We start from the raw sequence: 15,978 nt of genomic DNA on the forward strand, positions 1-15,978 counted from the left end.
TTCTGTTTGAATGCATGTTCAATGTAATTGTGATGCAATTAAGCTAGAATGCACGGTTCAGGTCTGTTCTTTTGGATACAGCCCTTAGCCGTGGTATATTGGCCATGTCCCACAAACCCCTGAGGTGCATTTACTGCTATTATAAACTGGTTACCAACGTAATTAGAGCAGTATAAATAAACATTTTGTTATACCCGTGGTATACGGTCTGATATACCACGGCTGTCAGCCAATCAGCATTCAGGGCTCGAACCACCCAGTTTATAATGTTGCTTATTCATCCGCTTGAATGAGCCACAGGTAGGTATTATGGTTGACTCTCCTGTTCCATCCTGTCTCTGTTGTGCAGCAGCCAGCAGAGGGCAGTGACGAAGCAGACAGAGCAGAAGCAGCAGCAGCAGCATCAGCAGCAGCATCATCAACAGCAGCTGGAACCACACCCACCCCAGGGAAGCAGCCCTCTGCCGGGGAGCGCAAACCCAAAAAAGAGCCCAAGGATAAAGACAAATGTGTTTTATTGTAACAGAGGATGGTTGTGTGTTTGTGTGAGAGACAAAGAGAAAGAGGGGGGGCAGAATTTTTCACATTGACCTGACACCCTACGCACAGCCCCTTTTTTTGAAGAGCGATGAGACAGTGAGGCGTTGCCGTTCCCAAGCCACTGGTGCCTGCCATCCTCTACCCTCAGTGGGCCCGGACTACTGAGTAAGGGAAGCTATGACAGCTACCACTAATCTTTCGTACAGTTGGCCAAACTTTGTTACAAGTCGCACAGTGCACTATATTTGTGATCTGGGGTTCAGGTTAATGGGGGTGATTTTTATAGCAAAATGAGAAAAATCCCAGAAACAGGATGCTGGGAGGGAAAGAATTCAGAATCTGAAATATCTCCTCTCATGGCACCAACTTTTTTCAAGGAAACAATTTTCATTCATTTTCATTGCAGTTGATAAGCTATTTTTTTTTTTTACTGCACATGTGTAGATATGCCTGCTTTGATTCAGTTCCGTTTTTGAGCGTTATACTTTTCACTGAAAACACATAACCTAGCTATTGATTTGTGGGGTTCATTTAGCTTCTTCCAATTGGAGATAATCAAGAGTTTGTTCAGAGTCTAATTGGGATAGAGATGAGGTGATGGTGACATCAGTGAGTGTAATATCTAAGCACTCCTGTCTCTTCGCCACGTTAATGGATGCCAAACTACTACTTTAAGTGTGTGTGTGCGTGTTTGCATGTGTGTTTGTATGCATGTGTGTGAGAGTATTTTAGAGAACTATTTTATTTTGGTATATACATAAATTGAAAGGGATTAATTTGTTTTTGCAGGTTAGAAATGAATGTAAGACCCTGTTGTGATGAGCCTTTTGTTTATCTCTCCATCACTACCCACATCCCTGTTCTTCCTGAGAGGCCTGGAAGTCAGTGCCATACTCTGGTAAGTGCCGTCTCTACCAACCCTCATCTTCCATTTAAGACTCGCCCTATCCAGATTGGCCTTACCAGAGTATGGCCGTGTTGAATTCTGGTGTGTATGCTATTGGTGTCTACAGTGTATATGCATGGCTGATATGCTTGGCTGCATTGATTTATGCTCTTAATTTCAATTTGGAAATAACCTTAACAACAAAAATGTTTTCCGATGTGTGAGCAGTTGGATTGAAAGATATGCCATGTATTTAATGTCTCATATTTGCTTTATATGATTCACATCTAGTAAAGTCTGGACAATCACACAGACAGAACCATGGAAACACAGGACGGTGCACCTAATCTGACTACTGTCGCTCACTCTTACGCTGTCCCTGAGAGACTTGGCTGGTTATTGGCTGTGGAGGCAGAGCAATAGTAGTATCCTACACTAATAATCTGAAGTGCCCAATGTCACACAGATTTGCCGGCAGTTAAACTGTTGGTCACGCCGTAAAAAGCTGACACAGATGTTGTCAATATGGGAAGCCTCATGACCTGGTTGAGTTATGGATGTAGGATTTTCTACTGTAGCCATGTTTGAATCCATGTGCTCCTACAACATCTGACTTTCAGACAAAATGATATACATTGTGTACATACCTAATGCACATTTATGACAGAGCTAGCTAGTAGTTTGTGCCATTGTCCTACTATGGTACTGCCTCCTGAGAGATTTACTGTTTTCTATCTACACATTCCAGCTGGATGCCTTGACTCAAGCCTTGTGTTGTACGTCAGACCTTGAAACACAGTTATAGGGGAGACTCCTCGCAGTGCTGCTAGTTAAGGGGTCTCCTATTTTTGGCTGTTACATTTTGTTCTCATTGTCCAGAAATGGACAACCCCAGCCTTCAAGGACAAGTCCAGTACTTAGTATTTATTTTTGCCTGGCGACTGGCTGCATCTTGTAGGAGTAGGCTACCTGACTAACCGGTAGTAAGGCTTATCTGCAGGCTGGACTTGAGTACTGGGGTTAGCTCAGCCTGTCTATACGGTCCTCACGAGGCCACACTTACTCTGTATAGAAAATGCCTTACAACATTTACAATATATTTTATAAGAATAAACGGAAACAGGTGTATTACCAGAATGAGACAATCTGTACATGTAAAACTAGACATCAGAAATACTCTCAGGCCTTCTCTGAAGGGACATATCCTTGAGTGTCTTTTGTAAATTGTTAGTGTATTAGCTGCCTTGGCAACAGCAATGATTCATATATACCATTGTAAAGTATTTAATATACTGTGTTGTAATGTAAATGTGTAACCACGTATCAGTAACAAATTATTTCAACACATGGTATCTAACTAGGTCAACTTCATATTATTAGGCTGTTCATAATTATTGCTAGTTATGTTCATGGATGTAATTCCCTCTCAGAAATGGCATAACACGATGTGTTTCTGAGCTTCTCTCGGGCCTATCTCGTCGAAGGAATTCACTGACTTTACACTAGAATAGGTTTGCCATTTGTAATGGAATTCAAGGCTGCTATTAGAAAGTGAATTAAACTGCTGCTGCGTTTATTCACAATGACTACAAAAAGTAATCTGATTGAATAGAGGACTTAAAAGAGAAACACCTATGTTGAAGCGTGCGTGTCCTTCCTGTTTTATGGTATGCTACAGTATGTCCCTTACATTATTGACTAGTGATTTTGTGAAAGGTTGGGTGAAGGACCACAATCCATATTCTTGTTTCTTCCGTAAAATAACATCCATTTTAAAGTTACCGTCACACTGCAGCTTGAATTATACTTGTTAATGTGGTCAACCTTCCCAATGGCCTCAACCCATTTGTAACGACGTTCAAAAGGCAACTAGTACTGAGTATTATGAGAACCTCAAAGGGCCACTTTATCTAATTACTTTGAGGTTTTTGGGGGAGCAACAAGATTTCTCACGGATGCCTCACACACACTTTAAAAAAAACGGATTGTGCGTAAGCTTGCTTTTGAGGTCATTTACCAGTATCTAGATATTGTTTTGTGTTATAGCTTCAATGTTCTTGAAAATAATTGATAAGGATCTTGTTTGTGGAATGTCTCAAGTGAAGATGTGTAAGCCTTGTTATAGTGCTTGGGAGGTAAATACTGTACAAGGTAGTCCTTGAACATATAGTCATTGTAATTGGTTTTGCACTGTTACATTGATATGCACTATAGGCTGCGTTCGGACAGGCATATTCGAGATAAAAGATCAGAATTGGTCTGCCTGTGTAAACGCAACCTAAGAGAGAAAATACCTCATTTTATACAGAATTAGAAATTGTACAAGTGCTATTGTTCTTTGGGTACCTTGTAAAAATTGAATACTGTCTGGAATTGCTACAAAAGTCAGTTGAATATGAAATGCTCCTTTGACAAAAGGTATGAAAGGGCTGGTTAAATATTTCGGTTTAAAGTACTGTGTTGATGCAACTTGAACATCAGGTAGCTGTAAACCTGTTAAGGACAGAATTGATTTGTAGCTTTTCACACTAATAAAAATGCCACTGGTTGGTCATCTAGAGGGAATGGATTTTAAAAGTTAATTTGACTATTTTGACAGTGGAGAAAATGGTTATTTCCCTAGTAGTTTCATGAGCACAATCCCCCATGTTGATTTAAATGCAATTGTAATAATCCCAATGTTATTCTGATTCATGTAATGCAACAATTGCTTAATGACATTCAGTGGAGTATAATTTCAATGTATTATGTTAATATTTTCACTTATGTTTAACACCTTGTGAATATGAAAAGGTCAATCCTCGTAATGGAAGGTTCATATACATATGACCAAATAATGTATAGCCTATCACAGTACCGTTGCAAAATGTAGATGGTGTTTCTTCTGTAACAAAATGCCTTAGACGAGGGACATTCAGCCTGATTATTAAAGTACATGGACAATAAAACTTATGTTCTCTTTTCACAACCATTCAATGTGTGATGTCTTGTATGTGCAATTCATGAGTCAAATGGAGGAGCGAAGACAAAATTTATATTTTAATAACCTTCAGAAGCACCAGGGGCATTACTAAAAATGGTGAAAGAATACATTGATCTGCTTACATTTGACAGTTTCAGTTAGGGGAAGAGGAGTTAATGTCAACTTACAAATAACTAAAGCTGTACAATTCTATTCTAAAAGGTAAGTTGAACATTATGTGCACAGGGTTGTTTATGTCACAGCACAACTTTTAAGAAACCATACATTGAGGTAACCTATACAGAACAAAACATTTCTATAATTGACCTTATGGCTAGAAACCAGCCTCTTGAAAAACAAGCTTAAGCTGATCTGGGGAGAGGCAGTTAGAACCGTCGGGGTGCTCCTTTGAAGGGCTTGAATCCACCAACACTGGACATGGAACTGTTGGTGATCTGCACGATTCTGTTCATTGCAGAGGAAGAGTGGCTGGAGAAACAAAAATACATTTCTGCCTGAAACAGTGTCGCATACAGGAATGAATACTTTCATACATATCACATTTGGATTCGTTGGAATTTTGTACATTTTTCTTAGTTTACTGGGGTATTTGGAAAACCCATGGCTAATAATGTTGAATTTGAATCTACTTTAAGTAAATACCTACAGTCAACTTGTGCAATCAGTTAGGAGCACGTGGTCATTTCACCTGTCATGAAGCGTACTGGTAGTCCCCAGTCACAGTGTTTGTTTACAAGCACATAAGAGACTGGAGCCTTTTGAGTCACTCACTTGTGTAGCACATGCCAGGTGATCTAGTTATCTTATGTATAAAATGTGCTAAATGCTCTGTAGTTGTGCATTTGGTTTGCTCGTTAGCCTCTTTCAAAACCAAGCTTTGCTTGGTAACAGCAGATAATCCCCCTCCTGGATCAAGAGCCTTGCTGTCTAATATTTGCTTTGTGGATGCAGCAAACTTGAGCATTTTTAGTTACTTGTATAACTTTGAGCTGGGATGTCTGTCCTTCAGAGACTGTATAAAATGTTCAATGTTGTATTTAGTTAGCATTCTTTATGGAATATTCCAGAGGTGCAGTGGGGTTTGAAAATAGCACTCCTTGTGTTCCGTGTATTACAGCATATCCCAGCATGGAAACATGGATGTCATCCAAGTCTAATTCATAGTGCTCAGACAAGTCCAGTACACATGATTCATTTCAGCCACAACTATTACAGATTAAATCCACCACTCCTATCTCCATAGACCACCTGCTCTTGATTTCCTTGTGCCGTTTATTTTTCAGCTGTTCTGTGATGTCCTACACAGATTCTCAAACCTTTCTAAAATGGGATATTAAAAATATATTTTTGTTGATTATGGCTTTCCTGATCACCCAACAGTGCTATTTGTAGGGCTCATTTTGGAACAATGTTGACTGTTTAACCACTCCTGATCCTGTGGCGAGAAACAGGCTACACAGGAGCAATACCAGAATAAGTGGTCAAATTGGTTGTATGCCCAATATACATAACATTTTTCTATTGGTGGCAAGAATATTGTATAATAATTTAAATATAAAAAGTTTTGAATATAATTTTTTTTCGTTTTGAGTATCAGTTTATAAACCATGTGCCATGGAATCAGCACATCAGAAATATCTTCAAGTATTTTGCAACCTGTTATGGTGCCATGGTCAACATTTTGGTCCTCAAATAAAACTGGTATATTTTTCTATTCATGACAATTTCTCTCTAATTTTTGTCTTTAATAAAGGCCAGACTAACAAGCTCCCCTTCTCCCCCTTCCGCCTCCATTTTTGCAGTAATGCACCAATCAGTTGGTTGTAATTTTAGATAGAGCTAACAATTCCACATATGTGTTATTTATGTGACATAACTCCACCTTTCCTATTCATAATATTCTTAACATATGTTTTTTAAAATCAATTAGTATATTTGAGTTTAACCATATTTGTTCTGTCTTTTCTGGGGGATGAAACTGGAATTGCAACCAGCTTTGCAAAGCTCTTTTCAGAAAGGGTGATATTTACAAAAAAAGGTTCCAATTTCAATGAACTAAAAGTGAGAGGTTGTAATCTGGATAAAGGGAAAAGTACAGTCTTAATGCAACGGCAGTGAATACCTTGAGTGTGGGGCCATCATGCTGCCACGGCTGTCTCCCATCCTGCGGCTGTCTGGGAAGCCCCCTCCCTGGGATCCAGCTCCACCATGCCACTCCTTCCTCGGGGCCGGCTGGTCCCGGCCATGCCGCTCCACCACCACCTGGCGGCTAGAGCTGAAATGCTGGGTAGAGAAAGGAGAGATTGTAGTTATGAATTCCCTATCTGAAATGTAACTAAAATAGAGGAAATAGAGGGTATTGAATGTGTAGATTTAGATATGGGGGATTTGTGAGGTGCTGACCTGGTCTGCCATGACCATGGGTCTTCCTCCATCCCGGCCACTGAAGTTGGATCTTCCTCGGCTAACTGAGGAGCCTCCTCTGAGAGCAGGCCCCTGGCCATCTCTGCCTGAACGCTCTGGCCGCATACCTCCGGTACGCACAGCTCCACTACATAACCACAGAGACAGGACGATTACAACAAAAAGGTCATAGTCTACAAACTTAAACAAGCACACTAGGCATCTATCCATTCTGACCGTATGTCCCCTTTAGGTGCACTCATTCCGCCGTCATTCTTCCATCCTGCATGCCCAGTATGAGTAGCGTGCCCGGTGCCTCTGGGGGAGCGGCTGGTATGAGACATGCCAGACATGGGTGCTCTGCCCCCTGCTGGCCGCTCCGGCATGGGTGCGGCCCGGCGCTCGTCCCTGTCTCGGATCTCTCTGCGGTCTGTGTCACGGATGTCTGCGCGTGGAGTTGGAGGAGGCTCGGCCCTGCGGACAGTCTCAAAGTTCTTGGGGTAGCGCTCAAACCCAGAGCTGTCCCTGCGAGCAGCGGGGCGGGACTTCTTGGCCTCAGGCTCACTGTTGAAGCGGTTACGTCTGAAAACCCCCCACACCCAAAATGGATTGTCAGATTCTGTCAAGAGCTGACTGTTACTGGAGGGGGATAGACATGAAACTGCTATGTGGGCTGTGTGTAGCTTGCTCTTTGCCAGTTTAGGTTCAGGTTGCTTTATTTGCACTATATAAATATAAAAACACTATATAAATAAGAGAGCTTATCAAAGAGGGCCTACCTCTCAATGGTGTTGGGCTCAACGGCTGCAGCCTCAGGGAAGCCTCTGCCTCTCTCCCGGGGGCTGAACTCAGTAAAGCGGTTCTGCTGGCGGTTGTAGTCTGAGCCCTGGTTGACACGGCCCTCGGACTCGGGCTGGATCTTCTTGTTGCCATTCCAGTAGGGATCATTCCTCCGGCTGAAACATTCAATGGAGAATGTTTTAACTGGGCGACAAGTAAACTGGTGTGGAATGCCACTTTTTGAGCTTGATCAGATATGACACCAAAATGTATCTTTCACTTGATGGTCAAATTGACATCTACTGCTCATGTCTGAGACCAAGCATCCCTGTCTGCCGTGGGATGCAGACAGACCAGGATAGTATGGGACACAAGTCTGTGGGGGGGGTGACGACGACAAAGCAGCACTGCACAAGCTGCTCTGTAACCTATCCTGCAACTTCATGGACATAATGGTGGAATCTGTTTGTCCACAAGTAGAGCCTCAACTACACAGAGCAAACCCCGGACAAACATCCCATCCCCAACTACAGTGTGGCCTTGTGTACCTGTGGTCCACATCGCGGCCTCTCTTCAAGTTGTTTCTCTTCTCCTGCTCGTAGCGAAGCTGCTCCTGCTGCCTCCTCAGCTCCTCCCGCTCACGAGCCATACGCTCCGCCTCTTTTCGCCGCTCCTGCATTACAGAGATATAAAATCAGCATTACATCATCAATCCACTAAATGGTTTGCTCACAATTAGCTGCTCAAAAATGCTCCTAAGAGCCTTTGAAAGAGCACCAGAATGAACAATGGGTAAACAACTCACCTTCTTCCTGTCGTTTTTTTTACAACAATCAACTAAGGTACAGCCTTGAAGACTAAACATCCTTAATGATTTGAGTCCAAGCACCTGCTCTATGCGGATCCTTTCCCTCTCCAGCCTTTCCCTCTCCATGCGCTCCCTCTCCAGTTTCTGCCTCTCCACCTCAAGCCTCTGGCGTTCCCGGAGCAGGTTCTCTCTCTCCTCCCGCTCCCTTATCAGACTGATACGCTCACGCTCCCGGCGTTCCCGCTCCGCTATCTCACGCCGCCTGACGGGACAGGAAGTCACAGAAACATTAGTACCCAGCATCCTTACAGTAATACAGGGTAGAACAATTACAGTAGGAGTTTCAGGCTGACCTGCGAAGCTCCACAGCCCTGCGGACGCGCTCCAGCCGGACCATACGCTCACGCAACCTCTGCTCTTTCATCTTCTCAAAGGGGAGGATGTCTTTGCTGCCTCCCTTGTTGGGGAAAACTCTAACTCTATTCATCTCCATCTAGGAAAGACAAGCATGTAGAGGTGAAATATGAAAATAAAGTTCCATGATCAAACTGTCAGGATAGAAAAAAAACTGCGACAAACCTCTTCGGGAGGCATGAAATATCTGGGTCTCCGCTGCATCATGTTGTTGTTGTTGGTGAAACCCGGCTTGTCAAATCTCCCCCTCCGGAACGGTGGTCTCACTTTGTTGAGGTCTCCTTTGGCATGATCAATTACCACCATCTTGCCAGGGCTCTTGGTCCCTACACAATACAGGACAGAGGTACATTTTTACTACTCTACCCATCAACACAATACATAAAAAGGAACCTGAGATAGGGAGCATACATACTTCCACCATGCTTTTTATCATCTTTCTTGGAGGCATCTGGGCCTGAGCTGGATGTTGTGCTTTTAGACTCCTGCTTCTTGGATGAATCCTTGCCGTCTTTGTCTGATGGCTTGTCGGACTTCTTCTCCTCTTTTTTGGAGGATGGCTGGGTTCTTTAGGGGGAAAAAAGAGCAGACAAATTCACATTTATTTCAAATTTCCCCATTCTGAAAAAGACATTGTGTTTCTTCCTCACTTACTTGCTATTCTTGCTTGTCGATGCACTACGTTTGTCACTTGATTTGATTGAGCTGGTTTTGTCATCTGATTCCTTCTTCGAAGGTTCTTTCTTGAAGGGATCACTTTTAACCTGAAAAGACAACAAATACTCCGTCACAGTATTTAAAGGCTACGTCACAATTCTGAAGCAATGTAAATTTCATTAATTGAAGAACAAAGGACCATGAACCTTTTTTCTCCCTACAACGAAAATGACAGAACGCATGTTGGCTCAATGGCTCAGAAGAGAATGTCAGCCAAAGTTGTTCTGCAGAAAACTCTCAAAATGGCATCTTAAAACCTTCAGAACTCTTGACGTTTCTATGACGTCACAAAAGATAGAAGTCAGAGAAAAGATTCTGAACTGTAAAATTGTAATCGTTCTCTGAACATTCTAGCTGAACAAGGTGCAAAACAACGGTTTGTCAGCTTACCCTTTCAACAGATATCTGCTGGCCGTGGAGTTCTGTGCGGTCCAGGTGGGAGATGCACCTTCCCACCTCTGTACTGGAAGACATTGTCACCAAGCCATAACATTTGGCTCCAGGACTGCGAGCATTAGTAACCACTTTGGCACTAAAAACCTGCGGAGAGAGGAATTTGTTTAGGGGTGGAGCAACTACATGCTGCTTGTAGAGGGTTGGGTTAAATGCGGAAGACATTTCAGTTTAATGCATTCAGTTCTACAACTGACTAGGTATCCCCCTTTCCCTTAGTAAAACAGTCAATTGTCTCCAATAAGTCAAAGCAAACCAAGACACCCATACAGTAAGAAACATCCAACCCCAGGACCCCACCACAAGAAATCATTTACGGATGTTTTAAGCACTAGGCTTACCTTCCCATATTTGCCAAAGAGATTTTTCAAATCAGCTGCTTTGGTGTTGGAGGACAGGCCGCTCACCCATATGTTTCGAGTGGAGCTGCTTGCACTGCTACTGCTGATACTTCCTGAAATATGGTTGTTTTAAAAACATACATGCATGCACTGTAGAGGCTTTTACATGTAAAATGTCTACACATTGTACAAACTAATCTATAAGAGCCTAATATTACTTACCGGTAAGAATTAAATGTTTAAATTCAGGTGCTTTTGACAAAATGAAATAATTTCAGACACCTTTAAAATGCCAAAGAAATGTACTTTTTAGATATGTGAAGAAAACTGGGTAATACGGCACTCACAGATCAATTGTTTGTTCTGACGCTTGAGAAAATAATGCCATTTTGGCTGTCCAGTCAATACTGCACATTGATTACATGCACTACATAAAGACCTATGCTTGACCATAGTCTGATCATTAGTAGTGACGTCTTGAGAAATGTATGCTGTAAAATGCTTACCTTTGTCATCTTTTGTGGCCTTTCCATCTCTGTCCTTTGAAGAACTACAAAGCAGATTTCACAACAAATAAAAAGAAACAAGAGATGAGTGCCAGTATATGAAATCCCCTGCGGAATATGACGCACACCAGGGCAAACAACTTTTTTTTGTCAAAAAAGAAAAACACTTTTTTCCTGTGTGGATTTATTTTTTTATCCCCACGGGCAAGGCTTGCATTTGGACAAAACTCCCATAATGGCCTTTTTCATTGCTTTTCCACGGGTGATATGCGTCATGTTCTCAGCCAATTTACTCCCTGGACCAATGAAATCTTCAGTATTGCGTTCGACTTCACAGCGAATCATTTCATATGTTTCTGACAAACTGACATCACAGGGACTACTGCCCCTTTAAAAAAGCCCTACGTGGGAACTGGAAAAGGCAAACGTGCTGGAAAGGTGAAAGTAACATCTGTTTTCAGCTCCTGGTTAATGACACAAATTCAGAAAAACAACCAAATGAAAGTAACAAATGGGAGGCTCATTAGGTACATCAATGAACATTTCTCATTAGGAAAAAAAGTTATAAAAATCTTGAGGCTACCCACAATGCTGCGTTCACAGTGAGCTGGAACTTGGTAGTAGTATCTTAAAGAACTGACATAGCTAGAAAGACAAACCTCTTTCCTTGACCTGATGCCCCAGTAGACGAGGGGCCTTTCTTCCCAGAATCCTTGTCTTTGTCTCCCATTTCAGCTTTCTTCGAGGCCTCTCTGCTTTCCTTCTTAGAGGAGTCAACCTTCGTCCCGTCATCCTTCTTACCATCTTTATGGCCTTCCACTTCCATCTTCATGGCATCCTTGGGGCTCGTCTCAGCAGAGGCCTCTGGCTCGTCACAGCCCTTGTCTGCCTCTGAATCTGGAAGTTTCACATGTTTACCTGTTTCCAGGAGGTCATCACCATCAACATCCAGCGTGATGGCATCTTCATTCTGGAGTGTGACGGATATGTTATCGTCCTCGTCTTCTTTAGCGGAGACGGCAACTTCAGTTTCGATCTCCTCCACTTGTTCAGCCTCCGCCTCGGCTTCTGCCTCAACGTCCTCACTGGGTGGAGGTTTAGAATTTTCGCGAGTACCATCATCTGTATCAGTTACATCTGAGGGATTTAATAAGGATAAAACATGGCAAAAAAACAATGTTTAACATTGACATGTCTGTTACTTGACCTAGAAAGTAGAATAGAAAGCAAGTTTAGTATTAGTGGTCATCGAAGGGTAGAAGACCACAGGAACAACAAAACATACATTCCTCATTGAAAAATGGTGGTGCGGTTCAATAATCTTCATGTCATTTTCACCACCAATACTTCTTTTTGCGATCCTTACAGTTATGAGTACTGTACAGTGAAGTTACTTTTCAATGCTCCTGTCATTAGTAGCTCCATTCCAGTTATTCAGTTTGAAGAGAGGGCATTTGAACAAATGAAATGAAAAGAGCATCTGTCCAACTTCTTCCGTAACCCCCAAAAAATCTGTGCCCAAAGCCATGGAGGTCAAATTCAGTCTCATTTGATGACCGTTCTACTGCCGAGGGCTCTCCCATCATAGTCTTTATGGTCATCTCCCATGTCTTCTTTCCCTCTTAAAAGTCTGTCTTATTAAGTGACTTGGGATTGTTGACAAAAAAAATAGATGTCATCTTTAATTGTCCTTGTGACTGTAGTGACTGGCTCAAGTCCTTAGCAAATGTGTCCTCAAGACTGTACATCATGTCCTGGTTGGTCTTTGAGCAATCTCAGTGATGATTTCTTCTCTCCGTCTGAGACATCTGTACTGCAGTTGGGTGCTACAGGAGGATGGGCCCCAATGGGCAGGAGTCCCCCATGGTATCATCAGCGCACACTGGATCTCCCTCTAACTCAGCTTGACTTCTTCCGGCATACCTTTCCCTCACCTTGAAGAAGCCTGTTGATTCCTGAGCTTTTTTATCTTGAGAGAATGTACGATGCAGTCTGTATGGTTGTTGGAGCCCCATTGCATCTCAAGCCTGGAAGAGTAGGTAACATCCCACCTTCAAAAAAGTACTGTGACAAAAATAAGCAAGTCCTCCACAAACAGGCTTGCTGAGTATCCAGCCAGCAGACAAAAAGAAATGGAAGGCATAAAGGAGAGAGGGGGCATAGCAGATTCTTACCTTCACGCAAAGGGGGCTACCTGCAACCCCCCCTCAAAAAAAGTAATCTATTCAATAGGGTGTGAAAACAAACATACCTTCTTCAATGTCATCCTCGTCTCCCTCCTGATAAAAAGACAAATGTGAAAGGTAAATACACAAAGACAGTTTCAGTCTACTGCCTTACTAAAACCAGGTTAACCAATCTGAATACCAGCATTTTGTATTATCTGATCTGGGTATGGGAACCCAATAATCTCTAGTCTACTGTGAGAGTGGGGTAAACGCAAACATACCACAAATATAAACATATTCATGTGACACTAACCTTGGAAAAAGATTTGTTTTCCTTGGTAGGAGATTCATCTTCCTTGGAGAAGGAGAAGTATTCCTCTTCCTTGGAGAAGGATTCCTCTTCCATTGGATTGTCAGTGTCAGAGTCCACTTTCTTTCCTAAAGATATAATGGAGTCATATCAATCAAAATGAAAACAGAAATATTGAACATTAATTTAAATATTAGTAATGTCAAATTACCTTTAGCTTTTGCATTTTTTCTATTAGGCGTGTCTGCTGGGAGTGGAATTTCAATTGTCTCTGCATCTCCACCTTCCTCCTCAATGGCCTGAGAAAGGTTTTTTTTTTTAAATAAAACACTATTGTAATTACTAGTCGTTTATCTGCTATTAATTTAGCTGCATGTCCCACCCTTATATTTAGCCTCACAATGAAGTGTTTTACAATTTTCTTTTCAGGACAACCAGGGCTACAAGTAGAACACAAAACAACTGCATTCATGAGTTTTAATGACAGATCTAAAAAAAAAACAGGTCCGCTAAAGCATAAACCTGATAAAAATGAATTTATATGAATGCTGTGAGTACAGAAATTGTTCGCCCGCTGTGATATTAATATCCAACTAGTCAGTGACAACTGGAGTTTGTGACAACAACTATGTGAGCTTATTACAGTATTATAGACACCATGGAACAAGCTGCAAACACTCAAACTGGACAGTTTTATCTCTTATGTCCAAAAACGGTCTAAATAAAAATGTACAAACAACTTTAGAAAAAAACGCATATTCCGCACCGCCAATGTAAATCACTCACATCCCAAGGATCCCTTATAGCACTAACCTTACTGCCAACGACAAGTCGGAAGTCTACAACAGCTCAATACATTGCAGTTGCCGAATAAGCATGGTTTATTCCTACATACCGGTTTGTCACTAGTTGCCACAGACAAAGTCATAAGCCCCGCCTATTTCTACAATTTAACTTAAAATCTCATTTTAAACATAGCAGCTAACCCTACGCCTAACCCCAATTTAGTGGTTAACGGTGCAGTTTAAGGTGATGCAGGGCAATTATTATTTTTAATTTTTTTATGAGCATGGCCTTATTTCTATTACAGCATATTTGATGACCGTCATTCATATTCCATTCACCGAGCTCAATGTAACATTGATAGGTTTAGCTACTACATAATATTTACTATAGGGGATATTCAAGTAGTATCTTAACTCTTATTCGTATTAAAAGTGCTTTGTTTATTAAGGTTTGTAAGTAAGCATTTCACGGTAAGGTCTACATTGGTTTTATTCTGCGCCCGTGAAAAATAAGTGTTTTAATTTTTTATTATAGACGTTAGTTAACTCTGATCAAGATATTTCGCGAAACGAGTTAGTTAGTTAACGTGTGGATGTGCTGTGGGCTTAAAGCAACCTAGTTTTCTAAAGGAGACATGTAACTTGCTAGGTAGTTATGCACATGCTGAATGCGATAGATGTCATGGCCAGCTAACATTCGTTACCAACGCCCCCACACTGACTGCATCGATGCAGGACGGTGGGCTACCATGTCAACCTGACGCTGCAAAGCCAGGCCGCGAGCACGCAGTTGGAAAACAAGACAGCATCCAACCGTAACGTTAGCTAGCAGGCTAGACATCTTAGTTGGCAACTACGAAAAAAGCAAGCTGTACATAGATAGACATTCATCCCATAACATGTTGGATAGCAAACCAGTAGCTAAACTAGCTGGCAGCAGTTGAGGACGGACTCAATCAAATTCGTACCACAACTGTTTGGTAGCTAACATTAGCTAGCGTCCGTTAGCTTTGCGTTCGCCATGTACAAATAAATTGAGCTCGTTACCTGTTTCAGCCTGGCAATTAGAACATTCTTCACACCTGTGACATCTAAATTCCTTCGCTTGAGTTCAGATTTGAGATCTATAACTCGTAAATCTGTTATTTTCTTTGACTCCGTTGAAATGGCACCCGACGCCATTTTACCTCGCTGAATGTGTTGTTATAAAATTGTGTGTGCAGAAGGGAAGCACGCATGCTCACGCAATGGCCCCAAAGTTATTCTTCTCAAAATGTGTATTGGCGGATCGCAACCAACTGAAATATGCATACACTGCCAACTACTGTACTGGAGTGGGACGCTGTTCACGGCGCCCTTATTCGTCTATCTTCTTCTATGATATCATGGCGGTCCGCAAACAAACGTATAAAGCGCATGCCGCCACTTTATTAACACAGATAGTAGCACATCTTTGTTATTAATCTATTTCTCTTATAAAGCCCTTTGTTTCCACCTACTGTTCTGGAGTGTAAATTCATTACACTGTGTGACACAAAAGGGAAGATAAATCACTACCAACTAACCCTACATCCATTAAAACCTCACCCTTATTCCACAATGTAGCCCTATCTGATCCTACACCAGGCTGGCAGCCTGGGAGGACTGGACACTATCGTTCAACACACCTTGTAACTCCTCTGCAACAAAATCTTGTACACCCAAGTACTTCTCTGCAGCTGCCACCCCAACATCTATTTTCTGTGATTTTACGTTACATTTCTGCGGTACAGTTGACAACCATGGCTATGAATGCTAAGCACCCAACCTTACTGAAACCTATGTTATTCCTATTAATTCAATTCAAAAAGGTTTTATTGGCATGGAAAACATGTATTCCATTGC

The 15,978-nt window shown here is 41.9% G+C and overlaps 2 protein-coding genes across 4 annotated transcripts in view; one reads left to right on the forward strand and one right to left on the reverse strand.

Annotated features, from left to right (window-relative positions):
- The window catches only part of LOC124035728 (ubiquitin carboxyl-terminal hydrolase MINDY-2-like), a 30,663-nt gene extending 26,266 nt beyond the window's left edge, over positions 1-4,397 (forward strand). Inside the window, exons 9-10 of one of the 3 annotated variants that reach the window (XR_006838796.1) lie at positions 350-1,438; positions 1,718-4,397. Coding sequence is in view for 2 of the 3 variants with exons in the window: in XM_046349340.1 (XP_046205296.1) it covers positions 350-523 (174 nt within the window). In the remaining variant the exon portion in view is untranslated. Of the gene's footprint in view, positions 1-349 lie in introns of all 3 variants that reach the window. The other 2 variants (XM_046349340.1, XM_046349341.1) reach the window with 2 other exon arrangements.
- A 44-nt stretch (positions 4,398-4,441) lies between these two features.
- sltm (SAFB-like, transcription modulator) lies at positions 4,442-15,322 on the reverse strand. The gene is made up of 19 exons (XM_046349339.1): positions 15,142-15,322; positions 13,521-13,608; positions 13,313-13,437; positions 13,083-13,110; positions 11,491-11,968; positions 10,832-10,875; positions 10,326-10,438; positions 9,922-10,071; positions 9,469-9,578; positions 9,230-9,381; positions 8,980-9,140; positions 8,754-8,893; positions 8,482-8,662; positions 8,141-8,265; positions 7,592-7,768; positions 7,050-7,394; positions 6,813-6,960; positions 6,532-6,692; positions 4,442-4,877 (listed from the first exon to the last, which is right to left on the reverse strand). The coding sequence occupies exons 1-19, from the start codon at positions 15,274-15,276 to the stop codon at positions 4,775-4,777; spliced, it is 2,964 nt and encodes a 987-aa protein (XP_046205295.1). The 5' UTR covers positions 15,277-15,322; the 3' UTR covers positions 4,442-4,774.
- Positions 15,323-15,978: the final 656 nt, after the last annotated feature.

The sequence above is a fragment of the Oncorhynchus gorbuscha genome, linkage group LG05 (genome assembly GCF_021184085.1).
Source record: "Oncorhynchus gorbuscha isolate QuinsamMale2020 ecotype Even-year linkage group LG05, OgorEven_v1.0, whole genome shotgun sequence".
Lineage (NCBI taxonomy): Eukaryota > Metazoa > Chordata > Actinopteri > Salmoniformes > Salmonidae > Oncorhynchus > Oncorhynchus gorbuscha.